At 39.5% G+C, this 18,701-nt stretch overlaps 1 protein-coding gene across 1 annotated transcript in view; it reads right to left on the reverse strand.

Moving 5' to 3' along the window:
- Nucleotides 1-17,089, reverse strand: part of adcy9 (adenylate cyclase 9) — a 54,222-nt gene extending 37,133 nt beyond the window's left edge. Inside the window, exon 1 of the mRNA XM_015391219.1 lies at nt 13,959-17,089. Coding sequence (XP_015246705.1) covers nt 13,959-15,768 — 1,810 coding nt within the window. The 5' untranslated portion in view covers nt 15,769-17,089. The remainder of the gene's footprint in view (nt 1-13,958) is intronic.
- Nucleotides 17,090-18,701: the final 1,612 nt, after the last annotated feature.

An 18,701-nucleotide genomic window follows, 5' to 3' on the forward strand; every position in this document is an offset into this window, starting at 1 on the left:
ATTTTAACCTCAGCCATCAATCCTTGCAATGGGGGTGCAGCAGCAGGCCTCAGCAGGCACCAGCTGCCCTTCATCTTCACTCATTCATAATTCACACCGCCATTTCTCACATGCTCACTCCCGCTGAGCACAGCGATGAGTCCCCAAAGCCACAGACGGGATATGACTGCATGTGAGGTCATTTGCATAACACCAACTAGACCACAAGCAGAATAAGGCGTCTAATGTAGAAAGGTGTGTTGGATGGAGTGAGAGGTTAATGTGTTTCTCCTTAAGAGAGGGCGCCATCTGTCAATGCCAGTAAAGGCAGAGTATGACTGCTGGCATTTTCTGCACCCTCGGTCATGGAGGGGAGATAGCATAAGTGACTTATAAAAGAAATTTATCACCAGAGCTTTCACAACAAAACAAATGCTGAACCAGAGGAGGGTTAAATGACAAACCAAAGAAGCAGCGGGGGAGCAAAAGAAAAACTGTCACCTTATGCTTTTTAAAAGGTTTTTCAAAAGCTTTTCTCTCCTTGTTTCTATATGCAAGTGCTTAGCTGTTTCTTCTTAGATTTAAAGAGCAGGCTTTTTTTTTTTCAGCGTTTCGGAAAAGAGATTCAATTTGGCCTTTTTCCTCCCCATCGTAGCACCAGGCCTCATGTCTAAAACAGAGCCAACAGTCCCTCACCCCATTCAATGGCTGGTTGCCATGGCAGTTAGCCTACGTAGGCCTAGGCTGCACTGTGTGTGTTGCAGGTGTGATGCATAAAAAGACTTGCAGAGGACAAGTCTTCAGAGGCAACACTCATTTAGTTTATCAGTCCATATTTTAAAACATTTATCCCCTTTTCAAAATGCCCTTTTTTCATCTCTTCTATTGCTGAATTTTTTAGTTTGGAAAAGATTATCTTTGAGCTCAAACGGTGTAAGTAATAATGTCCAAGTTCCCATTACTTTGGTACTGTTACACCTTCTTTACATATAGTTTTCATTAGTGCATGTATTTTTGTCCATTTTGTTTTTATTCCATCAATTCTGTATAAATTAATGAGCTATCAAGTGATTAATATTGTGCCATACATTAAGAACTTTATTCCAGAGATTCTGCTCTAGATTCTGCCCTTTGTTTACATTATCCCTGTTAGTTTGACCCTCAGTGGTTACCTTAGAAAGGGGTTTCCTCTTACACACTTCACATTGAAGTTAATTGTTCCCATTCTGATTACTATAAACACAAACAATACCCTTATATAAAACCTGGGGGGTATTTTAGGATTTCTTATCACTTCTTTTAGCATATTTCACTCTACTGTCAGGGTTAACCAGGTAGGATAACCAGACCTGGGTATGTTGGTGGTAGTTTTCCTTTTTTTAGACAGTATAGATATTTTCTATACTGTCAAATTAATTATTTATAACCTTTTCAAATCCCTTACTATGAGGTTAAAATACTACCATCTCTTTACTAAAGGTGTTAAAGATTCACTATGGTATCCGCTCTCTATCTTTAACATTCAGGAACACATAAAACTATTTATCTGAGGTTCAAAACATCAACAATTATGTTTAAAATGAAAAGTACAAGTTAGGGTAGGTGCAAGAATTTGATATATGTACAAACATTATCCATTTTTTCTTGTGTCTTACAATATACATCCAAGTTTGGATTGAAAGTGTGCAGAAAATCTACTATTGTCTGATTTTTTCCTCCATTTTAAATCCGATTATTGATGGTAAAATATTACAATGAATTATGTAGTCATGTTTTACATATTTTAAATAAAAGATGAATAAAATGATGATGTATTAACAACATTCTACTTTTGTTTAATCTACCATCCTCAATGAGCTTTATAGAGTTAAAGGCAACAGCCAATCTCATGCACAGATTTTCCCTTTATGAAAAGGCTGCCTTCATCACCCAACACTCAGTGATGGCTAATGGAGCAGCTAAAATACAAACCTGGAACTCACATTACCCTCCTATTTAATCAGACCAGATGCTTCAGCATATAAATGCATACCATCAATATTTATGAGAAGTAAAAGCTTTACAGTCTTAGACTGACCACTTAGGACAAGACATACCATTTTAATGGAAGGTTTGATACACTGGTAGTGCCAAAGCCATGATATTGATTTGTAACATTGGTAGATACGATATAGTTTTGCTTTCTTCTCTACAATAAGACTACCTCTGCAAGACACTCCTAAATGGACAGATATTAAGGAACATGTAAGGCCTTCTATTGGGCTCGCCATAAGCCTTAAGACCCTGAACTCCTTTGTTGGTACTGATATGTTGTTGTTACCCCTCATTTGATTAAAGAGAAACCCACCCATGGTCAAATAAATAAATTCAGTCTGACAAAAGCAATAAAAAAATACAATTTCTATGAAAATGAACAAATGAAAGACAGACATGAACAAACAGAGCACCAGAATGGGAGAGAGGCAGTGGCTGGCAGGGGCTAGCTCTAGAATTTAATACGAGAAATACTTTCCTACTTCATTCTTTGTCAGGAATTTTTTCTCATTGTTCCATTTTGAAAAAAAAAAAGTATGTATCTGCTGAACTCCTTAACCATAGGTTACAGCCAGATCTAGTCCCTGATTGTAATCAATAGTTTAGAACTCCACAGTGGTGCCCTTGCTCAGCTGATTTCGCCAAAAACGCAACTTTCGACTTGCTAGCATTGCGACCTTTGACTCGCTTCAGCCTCAGAGCTCCACAGCCGCCCTGTACATAGGAGTGACATGGAAATCCTTTAGCCTGATAAACCAGACTAAATGGGAGATGGAAGGTGTAATTTAGTCTGGCCCCGATGAATGAGAGATCGGAAGATTGTTGATGAGAACAACCCTTTGTTTTTCAAACCATGCCTGTGCCTATTGGCCAACGCTCTGACCAATGTGTGCAGTGAGTGAAAGCTGGTGGGGGAAATGTAAACAAACAGCCTGTTGGTGAATCGGCGAATACGTCCTTCTTACAAATAAATGAGCATGGAGCCTATTCCTGCTCACGTTTCAATGAAAACCCCAAGTCTAATCCTTCCAAAACTGATTCCAAAGCTGACTCAAAAATCACCATCAGAGCCAGTGGTCATTCACACAAGTACAAGATTGAGCAACAGAAAGAGAACTTTTAACTTTCAACGGAGCGCTCCATTGAAAGCTGCTGCTGCCGCAGTGCATGCTACTGTTCAATAGTTGTTACCATCTTCCTTCCTTTCTCCAGCGTCGTGCAGCTTTGTCGCCACACTCTCAAAACCCCGCCCGCTTTGCATCCAGACATTCAAAACACATCTCTGCGTTGTGATTGGCCCGCCAGATTTAGGGCCTGGGGTATTGATTGAGGCTAGACCAACTTGCAGGCAAAAATGATTTTGGTCGCTGGTGGGTGGGGCTAGTTTACTAGGCTAGAAATCCTTCACTCCAACCATGAAATTCGTGTTTGAAGGTACCATAAGGATTTCTTCATATTCTTATTCCCTCAGGAACAAGCACATTAAGACCCAATTATCTAAGTGGTTATTGACTTCTCAGTAAGCAAACCATTTATTAAAATATTATTTTAACAAATAATGTTTTATTTACCTCTTTGATTTGCACTGTGTGGATTTGTATTCTGTTGCTCAAACTAATTCAAAGCTAGAATTCAGTTCCATCAAAAGGAGACATTTTATAAACTTTAACTAGTTTAAAATCATAATTTTTTTTTTTTTTTTTTTGCAGCTAACAAAAAGAAAATTGGTAAATGTAACACAGGAGCTTGAGTACGGCCTCATTCACATTTCCAATCTGCCATTAGATTATATTGCAAATGTTAAACCCTAAATGATCATCATATCAAGTTGATCCCTATTTTACGACACAATTATAAGAGAAGAACCCAAAGAGAAAATGTTAATAAAGCCTTTAAGAGGTAATCTGCTGTAACTGTGCATTTTTATTAGACAGTGCTGCTGATTTTGGTTTCTCTGCTGCAATTGGTTTATCTCCATATAAAAAAAAAAAAAAGAGGTTTCCAGAGAGACCCCCATATGTCTGTCTTTTTTGTCCCTCTATACAGATTCTAAATAAAGGAACTAAAAATATATAGAGTATATAATACATATATTTTGAGGCTTAAATTGTTTAGTTAAAAAATAAATGCAGCAAAGCATGTTTGAAACAGAAATAACATAATGAGCCAACAGGGCACCATGATGTAAAAGGGAAGCTTTTATATGAAACAAGAGTGAGTTACCACTGTTGAAATTTATAAATTCATAGTACATGAATGTCCCTTTAACAGACTTTTTTTTCCTTTTAAAAAGTATAAATGTTATCTCTTTGCAATTAAAAAATACCTTCCTTTGGAATATACAGAACTGGACACTGATCTCTAAATGAATAAAGGACAGCTATTATTTAAAAGAGGAAAATTCAGTGAGAACTTTACCATTAGCACAATAATACACGTTTTACCAGTTTTAGCTCTTGTATTGGTATTAGTTTATGGTGACCTCTGTGTTCTCTGCAGATTTGACCATAAGCACATATTTGTTTTATGATCATTATTCACTTTTTTCACCTGCTTATAGTACGAATCTTTAATTGCTCACAGGTCTGAAGCAGAAAAAAAATTGCACATACAAAGCAATTTTTCTGATTGCGTCTCCGTTCAATAACCCACCCCAGGAAGAATGTAACATGGTAGATAATCCTAATGACCCTACATTATGAAACTTAGGCTCTTCCTCACATCCCAGTCCTCCAATAACCTTCCCACAATGCCCCTGTGTTTGCAGAGCATGACAATGGTTCATGATGCTCTGCACTCTCCTTGAGATAAAGGATACTGAATTGCTGCCAGCCATAGGTTCTTACAGTGCTGAGGTATAATGTGCAGTACGATGTAACACGGTGCAGTGCAGTGGGATGACATTACTCTCTGAGTAAAGCTGTAATCTACCATGCAGAGCCAAGATGATGTAGCTGGGGGCTGGTCACAGCAAAAGCAATGTCACAGTTTAGAGGCTGGCTAGATCTTTTACTCCCCTGACAGCCTCAATAGAGTTCTATCATGCTATTTAAGGGAAAACAACTTGATATGAATAGTAGCCCCTACTTCAAACTTATTTGTTTAAAAATATTTTTTTTAAATTACAGTTGCAGCTACATATATCCCACACTTTGTCTCAACATCTGGTTCTCTTACAAACAAGCCTTTCCTTTTAGCACAATTCATCGCCACCTCCTGTCCGTGTACTGTAGGGATGTGTCTGTATGCTATATATAAATAATGCAAGACTTTTGATTGCCACAACAGAGAAATGATACTGGAGCACATATTGGGGTCAAACAGTAAAACTTCTGTGAAGGGCAGCAACATGTAAGCAGAGCACAGGCACAAATGCTGCAGCAAATGGTGTCTTGGGAGAAGCGTAACACAGGAGCTTGAGTACGGCCTCATTTTACCCCAGAGCTAACTGCCAACCCATACAACTCCTTAGTCCAAGTGTCTATTGGATCAAACACCTGTCTCTGCCAGGAGCAGTCCTGGATTGATCTCACCATCATTGTTTCTTTAAATACAGTTGGCATTAGAATGATATCATCTATCATTTGGGGAGCCTTCCAAAGGACGTTTACACTAAAGCTTTTTTACTGGTAGATACAGGACTATATTAAGGTGTTTAAGCGGGCTGGTATGCAACTGTTGGTATTACCATCAATTCATTTGGAAGGGGGCTACTGGGGCTTTGGAGAAGCCTGGGGTAGCATTTCCGTACACAATTACCTGGGTAAATTCACTTTCTTAGGGCTTTTTCCTCCTTGGGCTTTGATCCAACTACAGACTCAGTACTTTCTGAGCTTGTGGTTTGGGTTTTGGGTGGTTTGTGTACACCAACGACAGTAACTGATGAAAGCCAGTACAAATGTTGTTTGTCATACTTTAAGCTTGTGACCAAATGCATTTTAAGACGTTTTCAAACAAGAAAGTACTGTCTTAGAAAATCTGCTGTGGGCTATTTACTCAGCTGGGATGTGGAGTGGGAGCTCTGGCTAATTGAAGCTACAACATGAGTCAGTTGGTCATTACCTTTTAATTATCTGAACCCAAAAAGTTGGTCTATAATGAATTTAAGCAAAAAAAATGCACCTCAATACTTCTTCTTATACTGTGTCGTCAGCTTGTCAAATGGGAAGACACACTGACAAATTACACAAAATTAAACTCTGGGGCTTTCAGTGAATTTCTGTTTTTTTTTGGTGGAATAGTGGCTAATAAAACCCTTTTCCCGCTGGCCAAAAAATCTGTTTAATCCCGCAGACAATTGACTTTCAGTGTCCCGTGGCTCAACACGGGTCAGTGACGGTCAGTGGGTCTTGCTGACCCGCTTCAAACGGCTTGGCTCCAAACGGCATACAGTGAAAAAAACTGATTATGTAAACCCACTAATTCATGTGACACCCTTTTACATACATCACAACACTGCATCAGTCACATCTGATCTAACAAGCCTAAACAACTCTGCTTGCATTCGATAAACTTGGCGCAGCGCTGGTGAGAGCAATTTGGACGGACAGAGGAGCTGCTCTTAATTGTTTACTTTCCTGATTTCTGTCCCACTGATGACATCATCAACAGGGGTTCAGACAGCTAATTTTGCCAATTGAAAGGTAGCTGAATGCCGATTTTTAGCAGGTCAGCCCATGTTAGAAAAACCCACACTAACCTGCTAACTTCAGTGGGAAAGCAGCTTAAGAGCCATGGCAACAAGGGGACCATGGCAGGATTCAACCCATAGCTAATCATAAAGAATAAAAAAGTTGCCATTATCTCAAAGACTTTAACAAAACTATTTTGTTGACTAGAACATTTTTGAAAGTTTGAGTCCCGTTACAACTTCAGTAAAACTAACAGTTAAACATGCCAGCAGTAGTTAAGTGCTATGGGGCTTATTTGCGTCCTCATTGCCTGGATTCAATTATTTTTCACAAACAAATCCAAGTTTAAATGTTAATCTATTCCCCCCCTTAAAAGTGGGTCACTGTGATGCAATACAACATTTAAAACAAACCTTTAAACCAATGGTTGCTCCCAACTTTTTATGTGGCATATGGGAACAGATGCTCAGTATGGCTTTAGAAAGAACAATGTAGAATCAGAAACCTCAAGTTTTATATGGCTTTTATGCATGTGCAATCCAGGATAACATGGCATACAGTTTATACATTTGTTGTCCTCTTGCTTGCAAGTGAGAATAGGTCAACCAGTCTATGTTTATTTTTTGGGACTTCTCTACATTTTTCTGTAGGATCTCCTCCCTTGTAAGTCACTCATAAGCAGGAAAACCACTGCGGCAACTACTAAAATGTTTACAGTGCATCACGTGATAATCCACTGAAAAATATGGGCAGGAACCATGTTGTTGGGAAAACCCTATTTAAATCCATGACTGCAAGGCTTCTAAACTGATCTAAAGTAACCTGTAAACAAAAGCTTAAGTTGGGAAAACAGTGCATCCAAATGCAACTTAGTTCCTTTACCAAGCAGAGGGTTCTACAAACCATCAGCATGACAAAATAGGCTATGGCTAGGGAACAAAATGTTTTACTATAGCTGAAATGGTCTTATTTGATGTGATCGAGGTGAAATTTAACAGCCCTTACAGCTTCAGGCATATATTGCACAATTGGAATGGCTGGATGGAAAGATGTGTGAAACTAAGTGTCTGCACCTAAAATTGCCCAATTTCTTTAATAACTTTCCACATAGAGGCTATAACATTAAACAAAAGCACAACAGCTGCATTACTTAATGCAATATTTCCAACCAGTGTCACAATTTATTAGGCTATGAAGGTTTAAAGGCAGGAATGTTATCTTCTTATACAATAAACATCCTCCCCATTGCTTATTTTCTTTGATATCTTACATGAAACACTCTCCTTCTTTACTCCTTTGTACCCTCCTCATAAACAAGCACAGTCATGACAGTCTCATTAAAGGCAATCGATATCATTTCCAGTGATAAAAATGTTTGGCTGGGCAGCTGTCCGCTGTTTTTGAGGGTCAGAGTAACACAGGGTTAGTGGCGAGATATGTTAAGGCATAATTACTAACATTAATCACTTTAGGCAAGGAGATTATCTGGTCTTCCTTAATTAGAAATACCCAGCAGGCCAAAAAAGAAGAAAGTGCTCCGAGAGGAGGCGATACAGCTGTCCAGTAAGCTTTACTGGGCAGAAGGAAAAGATTGCATACTTTAAAGACAACTGGTTATTGAAGATCCTGCCCAATATTAATGCAAATGAGCTGTCACAAGCTCCAATGAATCAACCTTGTGAAGATCAAAGCAGAGGAGGCTTTATTTTTGCTTTAATTAATTCCTCCCAACTTCTAAGCAACAGCCTGGAAGCTTCACAGCATACATACCAAACAGCAGAACTCCCAGAAAGTAAAAATAATAAATAAAGTATTGGAATAACTTGGAACAGAGGACAAAGTATGCACAGACACAACAGCGCACCCTGAACTAATTTTGCATCCTAACCATCGAGCTTTGACAGTTTGAAACAGACCTAGTGTCTGCAGGGTGAAGCCAAGCGGGAAGCCTCCTGCTTTAAAGACAGCAGCAGCTGCCATGTGTGGAAAAGGCTGTGGCATGATTTGACAACTGGAAAGAGTGAGTCTAAAACCTCAACAGAAAAAAAAAAGATTGTCTGAAGCCATCTGATCTTGCTAAAACATTCTAATATTGATTGTAATCGGTAATGTTTTAATGGAAATAAAGGGTCAAAAAGCAACTAACATTAGTATAAAGGTGAGAATTCGATACCCTGACACACAATTAGCCAAGAAATGACCAAAAACAACAGTTGTTTGAAAGTAGAGAACATTGTTGACTCTTATCTACAGCATAATACAGTTAATCTGACATTTCCTCCAGAGGGATAACATTAACCAGGAGCCATTACTCTGCATTTAGCACACAAGGAAAAACAGGACAGGCAGTTTCCAAAGGAAATTGAAGTAAATATATCCGTCTTTCCATTTAGAAAAAAAACAAACATCTGAATGGAGAAGTACACCTTTGAAGGGAAAAATAAAGTGTGTAGACTGTTTTTGTAGTTTTTTAGAAGAGGGTTAAATCCCAAAGAAGATCCCCATATTACATAATGTTGTTGTGCATTTCCAAAAATGTAAAACGACGAAACCTACTATTATTAAAAGAGCATACTATTGTATTTTTTATTATATCAACTCTCCTGTTTATTTATTTTCATTTTGAGTACAGAAACCGAATAAATTTGGTGCTACTTCAGTAGTACTTTTCAAATAAGACTAGTAGAACCTGCTAATTTTGGCTTAATAAGGCAAGCTCTCTGCTTAGAAAGTTAGATAGCAGTTTGGTTAACAGACATCCAATAATTAGCTTGCCATGTTTAATGACATGTGTATCTTATACAACCAAAACACATTTCTAAAAAGCTATTTTAGTCTAACCTGTTAAGTGATAAGAAAAAAATGTAATAAAAAAATATAGGCTCTTACTTTCAGCCAACTGGCCAACAGTGCTCAGCAACAGACAGGGGAGGGGCAGCCTTGCATCACACAAGGTGAAATAGCTTTGTGAAGCTTTTTCTAATCTTTTTTTTTTTTTCCTAATCTTGGTATCAGCTAGTCTACGCTTACTTGCAAATAAAAAAAAGAAAAAGAAAAAATGTATCTTCTTTGCACCATTTTAACCTTTAATACGACTGTTGCATTAAGAAAATACAGCAATGGTGTATTTTTTAGGATTATTTCAAAATAATTTTACTACTCATTTTTTCCATTTAAAAGTTAACTGTATCCCCTAACTGGATAGAACAACTAAATGGAATGGCTGCATATTCATTTCCCAAAAAAATAGGGCTGCAACTAACAATTAATTTTGCTTATTCAGTAATCTGTTGACTACTTTTTCATTAACCTTTTAATAATCAAACAGCAAAAGGTGTTTAATAATCAGGTAAAGCTAAAAATATGGCACTTGAGGGTTTTAAATATAGCATTTATATATACCAAGCGGGGTTTTAGGCCTTGATGCAAAATGCTATATTGGTTCATTCAGCAAATGACATGTTTTAGAGTCTGAACACTCAAGTTAATAATTTGATAACTAAAGTAGCTGATGATCATTTGAGCAATCTATTAGTTTAACAAGCTGCATTACCCCATCTATAAATCAAGGATGCCCCAATGTTAAACAACCCATTTGGTGAAAAAATTTAAATTTCATCTTTCATTAAAAACAATGTAGAAGCAAGTAAACTCAGTAGCAAAAATATGCAGTTAAGAATATATAATAATAATCAAATGGTTTACAGAAATGTTGTGCTGCGTGCCAGCAAACAATGCTGCAGATTTTAAATAAATATCTTGCTCTGATTAACCCTAGGTCAACACCAGTACATTTCCTGTCTGTATTTAATATGGCTTATTGATAAATCGCCTCTTAACACTATTTAAATTGCTCAACAATATTTAAAAAGCAATTTATTTTCTCCTGCTTTATAAACTAAAAGCTTTAGTTTGAACATCATGATATTTAAAAAGAGATTTGGCTGCTGTCTGTGCTGCTGCCCCATCTGTCTGAGGTCCATGGCGAGCTGAGCAAGACAAGAGATGAATTAGTCCCTATAGCCTCCATTTTACCATGAATAAGAATGAAAATCATTCAGAAAAAAAAAAAAAAAAAACTAAACTTTTTTTATTGTGTGCGGAAAATCAGAGGCAGTCCATCAACAACTGATATAAATTATTTGACTAATCAAGAAATTCCTTAGCAATTCTTTACTGCCCCGGTCTGGATTCTGAGCTGGGTATAAATACAGTACAAACTATGCTGCACTGTCTGCACCCAGGGCCAGAAATACAGGGGGGCAATGGGTGGAGCAACTGCCCCCCGGCTGTAAAGCCTTAAGGGCTGGTTATACTCCCACAGCGGTGTGTCGCAATTACCATGCCGCAGGTATGAAGCAGATATTTTTATGTCCAATTTTGAAGCGTGGTCTGCACTACGCCACAACACAAGACAGACAGTTATGAACTAGCTAGGATTGTGGGTGTCCATGTGTCCATTTGATGAGCTTGTTCACCATGTACAGCCCCTCATCCAACGCCGGACGACACACAGTTCACCCGTGGGTGTTCCCGAAAGGCTCGCTGTGGCGCTGCGTGTTTTGGCTTCTGGTGCACACCAACAGACCATCGCACGGAGCTACAAACTAGCGTCCTGCAGGGTGTCTGGGATAATGTCCGAGGTGAGGTAGGCGTTGTGGACGGCACTACAGCCAGAGTTTTTGCCATTAGGTACCAAACAGGAAAACGCATAGTGTAGAGCAGCGGTCACCAACCTTTTTACAGTTGAGGGCCAATTCAGGGGCCGTGAGTCACAGGAAGGGCTACCAATACTGAACTATGAATGGCAAGGGTCAACGTTCATCTAAACTTCATACATTATAAACATATCTTTATCGTTTCTTTAAATTTGTAATTTTCTTTTAGACAGTTTCATTTTGAAATCTCTCTAAATGCTTAAATGCCATATATGATTAAATGATGAAATGTTCTATAACCCAATAAAAAAAAAGAAGAGCAACAGAATACAGTGAAATTTCAAACGTAGCTCACTGTTGAGTTGTTCTATTTTCAGAAGACTCTAAGGGCACCCCTTGTGGTCCTTGAAGGCCCCTTGGTGCCCGTGGGCACCATGTTGGTGACCCCTGGTGTAGAGGATGTAGATTTGACCAATCAGTATGTTTTTTTTTTACTTTTTTCACCTTTCACCATTGGAGTCTGAGTTGAGCTGGATGCCAGACATTTCTGAGTATTAACAAATTAATATTGAATATAATGCTTTGATTATTTGCTAGGTTGGACCAATTCAACATGGACAAGCTTGACCTCACATCTGCAGGAACAGCTCGGAAACTTCTGATACGAAGTTCATGCAGGGAAAATAGACTACAGGCTTATAGATGCAGCACTACCTAACTACTGAGATGTCAGTCTGCTCATCAAACCATGTTTTAGTTGTAAAGGTTTAAATAAAAAGGCAGTTTTAAAGATATTTTTCAGTAAAAACGTATGTCTCTTTAAGCTCTCATTAAAACGATGGCTAAAATCAGCTGAGTATTGTAATTTGATTGTTTTGGTTTTCTAAATTCGTCTTCTGTATTTATTAATTTAGAGAAAATTTAGATATACTAAGCTACCATATACCTAAGTGGGATTTCTTTATAATAGAGAAAATTACAAAATAAATGGCTTAACTGTTTTTTGGATTTATTTTTATTTTTACTTCATTTTTATATAAAGATATTTCTAATGTGCTTCAATATGGAGTTTCTTTTCTGGGGCCTTTTCTGCATCCTTTGCATCCTCATGTAGGATTTTTTATAACTGCCACTGTCTGTACCATAATTAAACTGTATTTCTATCAGTTACTAAAACACAGGCCTGAGGTCAAAACTGAGAGGAGAACAGGACACAGCTGTAACCTTCAACTTAGCACATGTGGTTAACCTTTACACAATGTGCTGAGAAAATAAATGTTTCCTCAGTCTGGAGTAACAAGTCACTGACCTAACACACAAATTAAAAATTAAAGACATAAAAAAAAAACAGACTGGTATATTTGACAAAACAATTTGGTAGAAGTAAATTAAAAGGGCCACATCCAGCTGGGACACAGCAAAGTTACCCGAGCGATTTACGCAGACTGAGCCAGACAGCTCAGAGAATTTTACAGCACTGGCGGACAACCACCTCCTGACAGCCAGTTTCCTCCCTGGCACAGAAGACCCACAGAAGACCTACAGGGAGTGAATAAATCCTCAGAGGAAAGCTAAATAAATGATGAAGGCACAAGGAGAAGTCAGGAATAAAGGAGGAGACACGCGAGGAGGAGGGGTGGGTACACCACAGGTAACACATTAATCCTTGAAAGGAATAAAGGAGCTAGACCAAGGGTGGAAGTGACTAATCTAAACGTTGGGGAGGAAACACGTTCATAAATCACCGCTGCTCTCTAGTAAACAACATAAAATTCACCCAGTCATGCTCCTTCCCTGGGAACTGTAGTGATTTTAAGAGAAAATATATATTCCATCTGCAGAGTCAAGTGGATATTATACAGACTAATTGATAATTCACAGAACCCAAATGAATAATGAGCACGCATTGCTAAGGTGTGTGAATTGCATGTTAGTTTTAATTTCAACAGAAAATGCAGGCAAAAATGTGAAACAAAAATGATCACAGCCGGCAATGAAGATGGGAAAATGAAGATCATCTGACACACCTTTCGTCAGACGTTGTCACTTCCCCCGCGATTAGTGATAATGGATCAGCAAGCTTAAAAGGATGAAAAGACCCATTAAGCCCCCCCATTTAGGAACTCTAAGGTGATTTGCATAGAGGTATAAAATAAAAGCCCTGCAGTCAAGCAGCTTGAATATAGAAGGAAGACAAAGGTAGATGGGTAAAGATGAGACTGCAAGAAAACCTCTGTTGGCAGAGGAGTAGTTTCAAAGCAATCCTTCAGGGTCAGGGAGAGGTTAAAAGAATGGGACACTGAGGACGTCTGAGGGGGAACGTAATTGAGCTAGAGAACAAAGAATGAGCTGAGGAGGGGGGGTTGGGGAAAAGATGGCGTCTGAATGAGATACAGAAATAGTCTAAACACCACAGAAAGGGCAGATAAACTCAAACCACTAGGAGATCAGTAAAAACTACAAAACGTGATGCTTAATCTTGGTTTCATTGAAAAACACTTATTTCCCTCAATAACTATTTGAATTTCAATATTTCTGTAGCATTAGGAAAAAATATTAAAGCAATTAGCAAAAGCAAATTATGTGCTTGAAAGTTAATGTTCGAAAAAAAAAAAGTCAGTAAAAAAAATAAATATAGGTGAGAATAACAACTGACCTTTGAGTTGATCGGCCACCACACTCTGCCCGATCCTCTCGTTGACCTGTCCGTCCTCATGCTGGTATCGGTCATCCAGGAAGTCAAAAGTAGCTTGTGAAAGGTGGACTTTCCCAGCTACACCCAACTGCTCCATCAGATTGGCCAGATTGACATCGTTGGACCAAACGTCAAACTTGAAACGTTTCATCCCCAAGATGCCACATAGTATGGTGCCGGTGTGGACACCCACCCTCATGTTCACCATCTCTCTCTTCTCCTGGCAGAACTGTTCAATAGCCTGAATCATGCCTAGACCCATCTCCACGCAGCAATAGGCATGATCCGGTCTAGGTTCTGGACAGCCAGCCACACAATAGTAACAATCCCCCAGAGTGCTAATCTTTTCACAGCCAGTGAGCTCACAAAGTCTGTCAAAACGTCCAAATAAGTCATTTAGAAGCCCAACAAGAGCATGAGCAGATTTGTTGGCAGACATTTTGGTAAAGCCCACAATATCTGCAAAGAGGATGCTGACAGGCTCCATTCGTTTCATGTTGAAGGGTCTGAAAATGATCTGGCCTCTGGGAATTGAGGTTTTCTTACGTTTGTTGTTTTTTGGGCTGGAAATGACTGCAGCTGCACCACTAGTGGAGTAGCGTTTACCACAATGATCACCAATTTCTTCGTCGCCTTGCTTCATTAGCTCATCTGCCACGATTCTTGGCATAACCGAGTGGATCATCCTCTCTTTCAGGGCTTTTTCTACTTCCAGATCTTTTCCATGCATTATAGCTTGTCCAACTTTAAGAAAGGTGCTTCGTGAGCGCACTTCAGACATGACGAATAGGTGGATGCCAATGGCGTGAGCGCAGAGATGAAGGAGGGCTTTGGCCGGACCCAACCAACTGAACATCTCTAACTCGGAGGAGAAAGCCCAACTCCAGTTGCCTTCTGCCTGAATAGGGAGCAAACAGCCCAAGGTCTCAAACAAGATAGAGTACAGCACCCCAAGCATGAGAGATGCATAAAGACGAACATGGAGGACACTGTATAGCAACAGAAGAACTTCAATACAGAGGGAGAAAGTGCCTACAGGAGAGAGGCAGGGAAACTTTTTAGAACCCTCATCTAGCTTGTTAGATGTGTTGTATGTTGGCCCCATAACACTGATTTCCTCCATGTTAAATTCAGGTGACCTGGCCTGTTGGTCCTTGAATCCTAATGTCTGGATCTGAGGGGCCAGGGTCAATATGAAGGTCACAAAGATAAGCAGCAGAGATGCCTGGTTGTAGCAGCGGGAGTAAAGCTTGGTAAACGTCAGAAGGAAGAGGAGAAGGCAGAAAACGAGGAAGGAAGCAGTAGGGAGGAGAAAAACGACTAAGTCACAGCAGGAAGGATGGGCAGCAAAATATAACCCCCAGAGGAAACTGGCAGCCACCAGATAAAAAAGAACATAACGGAAGCGCCGCCGGGTCTGAGGGAAACATCGCTCTCGACACGCTTCCTCCAGGATGGAGGAATCAAACTTGGGGTCCCAGAAATGACCTGCTGACCTCTCAAACAGCTGGGGCATGCGTTTGTGAGCGCGGAAACTCCTCACCACGGGCCTCCTCATCCCAGACTCCCCTGAGCTGCAACTAGATGAAATGCTGTACTTGCAGTGCTTGGTGGCCCCAATGAAGCCTCCTCCAATGGAACCCAGCGGCCCTCCTCCATGCCTGTGTTTCACACCGCTGCCAATCCTCACCGAGACGCCTCCATCTCCGCTAGAGTCACAGCTCACTTCTGTGTTGTGTGGCAGCAGTTTCTGATGCTGGGGAGATGCCATGTTTTCTATTGCTCAATTCAAAAATGAACAACTATTAGAAGGCACAGATATAATCAAGATCAATCTATAGATGGGAAGCTAAGGCAAAGCATGTGGACACAGTAGAAGATGATTTCAGTGCGTTGGTTGTTGCAAAACCAGGAGATATTCCAAAGTTTTTGAGTAGTTCATTATTGCTCTTCTTGACGTCAATCCCTGCATTCCACTACATTCCCCTCTGTTTAGACGCACTTGAGACTGCAAGGTTTGCTGGCTGCCAGGTCTTTTCCAGTCCAAGCAGCCCACAGCTTGCTCCAGTCATTGGAAAATATTACACAAAGCGGTAAATCTATCCCAAAAGCAAAGGCTAGGAAGGGGAAAATGGTTTAGAAAAGCTATAAAATTTTAATGTCTGAAACACAGCTCCTTTTAATGCCCACTCTAACACTTCCTCAAGCTGTCTATATAAAGTAATACTTCCTACACAGGAGCATGTTTTGTTTACAGGACTGGGCAAAACTTCATGCAAAATAACTCAGCGGCAGAGCATGCAATGTGTTATTACTTGTTATCAAATAAAGGGAGTGCGTTTCCTCCACACGGCGACCGGAGCGCAGAAAAAGCGCACCTCTCAGATACATGGCACATGCTGTTTTCTGCTGGGCCTGATCCCAAATGATCTCACACACCGAGCCCCGTGTTTTCCTGACTTCCCACTCCGGTGTCTGCACCTCTGCTCCGTATCCAAAGTCAATGGGGAGGTTTCTGCGCGTTTGGAAAAAAAAAGAAAACGCGCAAAATTGTATTTTATTGCAAATAAGAATCACTGTGGGTGACTCCTGCTTAAGAATATCCACTGAACACCTTTACTGCTTTGGCATAATCCCAACACATGTCAACAGTCCACAATTCAATCTTCTAATAAACTCCAATTATCCGGGAGTCCACAAGGCAGCTGCGAGGGGGAAAGAAACTGTAGCCTTGAGCGCAGTGCAAGACTATTTCCTTTTGTGTGAAGTTTGCCTGTAAAGGCTGGGTCACGCTTCCAAAAGCCCGCAGAGACCCGAGTAGGTTAATTAAAAAGGTCCCCACAGGTTAAAAAGCAGAGCCGCGCCTCGATCCGACCACTTTAATTGGATCAGACAGGAGATGGTGTGTCCATACAGCTTAAATGATTCCACTTTAACCCCAAAACTATGATGATATCAGGACCTCCTCTTGAATTTCTCGGTAGAGTCCACATTGCGACGGGAATATCTTCACTATCTGCTCATGTTTGACACGGTGGAGCAGCTGCGCGCTGCGCAAATCACAGAGGCAGCAGCAGCCGCCACCATCTTCAGCGCGCTGACAGCCGCGGAGCAATGGAGTGAGCAGGGGGGGAATTTACCTGCAGATTAAACTAAAAACACTTCCGCTTTTTATTGCAACAATAAAAGTGCAACACATGCAGGCCATTGCACACTTTTTTCTGTTTGGATGATTTCATTTCACAAAGGATTAGGCTTATAAGCAGCACTTTTTCAGCCTTTAGACTATTAAATCTGCTGTATACTTTCACCATTTGGTGCAGTTATGTATTTGGTGTGTTTTCTCAATATGATGAGCTGATTTCCCTTTTTTTTCTTTTTCTTTTCTTTTTTTCTTTTTTTTTTTTTTACAAAATTGCAGAAAAACTATCCAGATTTCACTAAACAAACGAATATATAATTGCTTATTGTCATTGCTTTATGAGGTTTGTTCATAAAGACTGTAAAAAATTAAAAGTGGATTTATATTTGAGATGAATAAACTCATAAGTGTAGGCTGTTTGAATTGGTTTCATTTGGAGGAATCAGAGAACAGGGAGTGAACCTAAATGTAAGTTATATTATTTTAATGCTCTGTGACTGGTCAAAGGCTGCTTCACTTCCCAGTTGTGTTGCATTGCTGCTGTTGTTGTTTGGATTGACACAGCTGCTGATTTAAGTAACAACTTGTGGGGTGAGGTTGACCTGGCTTCTGTAAGTTAAAACTGAGAGCAGCACTATTTTCAAACTACCTCCTTCTATGTCCATAACGTGTATTTTTAGCTCTGCAAAACGAGTTGAGTCATTCTTTTCAACCAAAAAAGACTGTCCTTCTATTGTATTTGTTATTAAAAATTTTATTTCTTTATTATTATTATTATTATTTACCTTTATTTTTATTCTCTTTCAAACAATTTGTCAAGCGCTGAAAATAATTTAGAGGTGTTCTTGCTGTGACTTTATAAGCCACGGTTCCCTATCTAAAGCTAAACAAACAAAGAAAGTGATTTAATAACTCTGCAAAGCCTCCATGATGCAAACTTTACAAGTTTATTGTGAAAAAAGGTCTGACTTCCGGTCTGGTTGATCATCAGAAGCTTGATGGTCCTGCTTGTCTGATAGAAAAGAGGGGACCTGAGTGTTGAGAGGGAGGGTAGAAATGGATGTACCTGAGGGAAAACAAGCATCTTGATGATTGCAATGACAAAGAACCCCCTCACACACACACACACACACCCCAACACCCCCCTTCCCCCTAATAAAGATGGAGGCACCTGCAGATTCATGTTGGCAAAGGAAAATTTGTTTAATTTGATAGAGAACACAAAGAAAACTAATTTTATGCATTCAAATTCTACTTTATTGACTAGGATTGCAGGCACTGATTTAGTTTAAAATGAACAGAAATGTGTCCCTTATGAGAAAAATAAGTGTTGCACGCTTCGGTCTGAGTGTTAATACCAGCACTGTGATTTGGGCAAAGATATAGCTGTGAAAGAGCTTGCTATTGTTAGAACGCACAACAAATGTTCACTAGATTTAAACTAAACCAAAAGGGAAAAAGTCCAAAAAATGAAGGATAAAAAGGATAAATTTGGAGTTTCTCCTTTGATGTATTCTGACACAATGCTTCCTTATAGCCCTGTAACAGCAGTTTCTGTGTTT

The sequence above is a fragment of the Cyprinodon variegatus genome, unplaced genomic scaffold (assembly GCF_000732505.1).
Source record: "Cyprinodon variegatus isolate N-32 unplaced genomic scaffold, C_variegatus-1.0 Scaffold529, whole genome shotgun sequence".
In the NCBI taxonomy this organism is placed as follows: domain Eukaryota; kingdom Metazoa; phylum Chordata; class Actinopteri; order Cyprinodontiformes; family Cyprinodontidae; genus Cyprinodon; species Cyprinodon variegatus.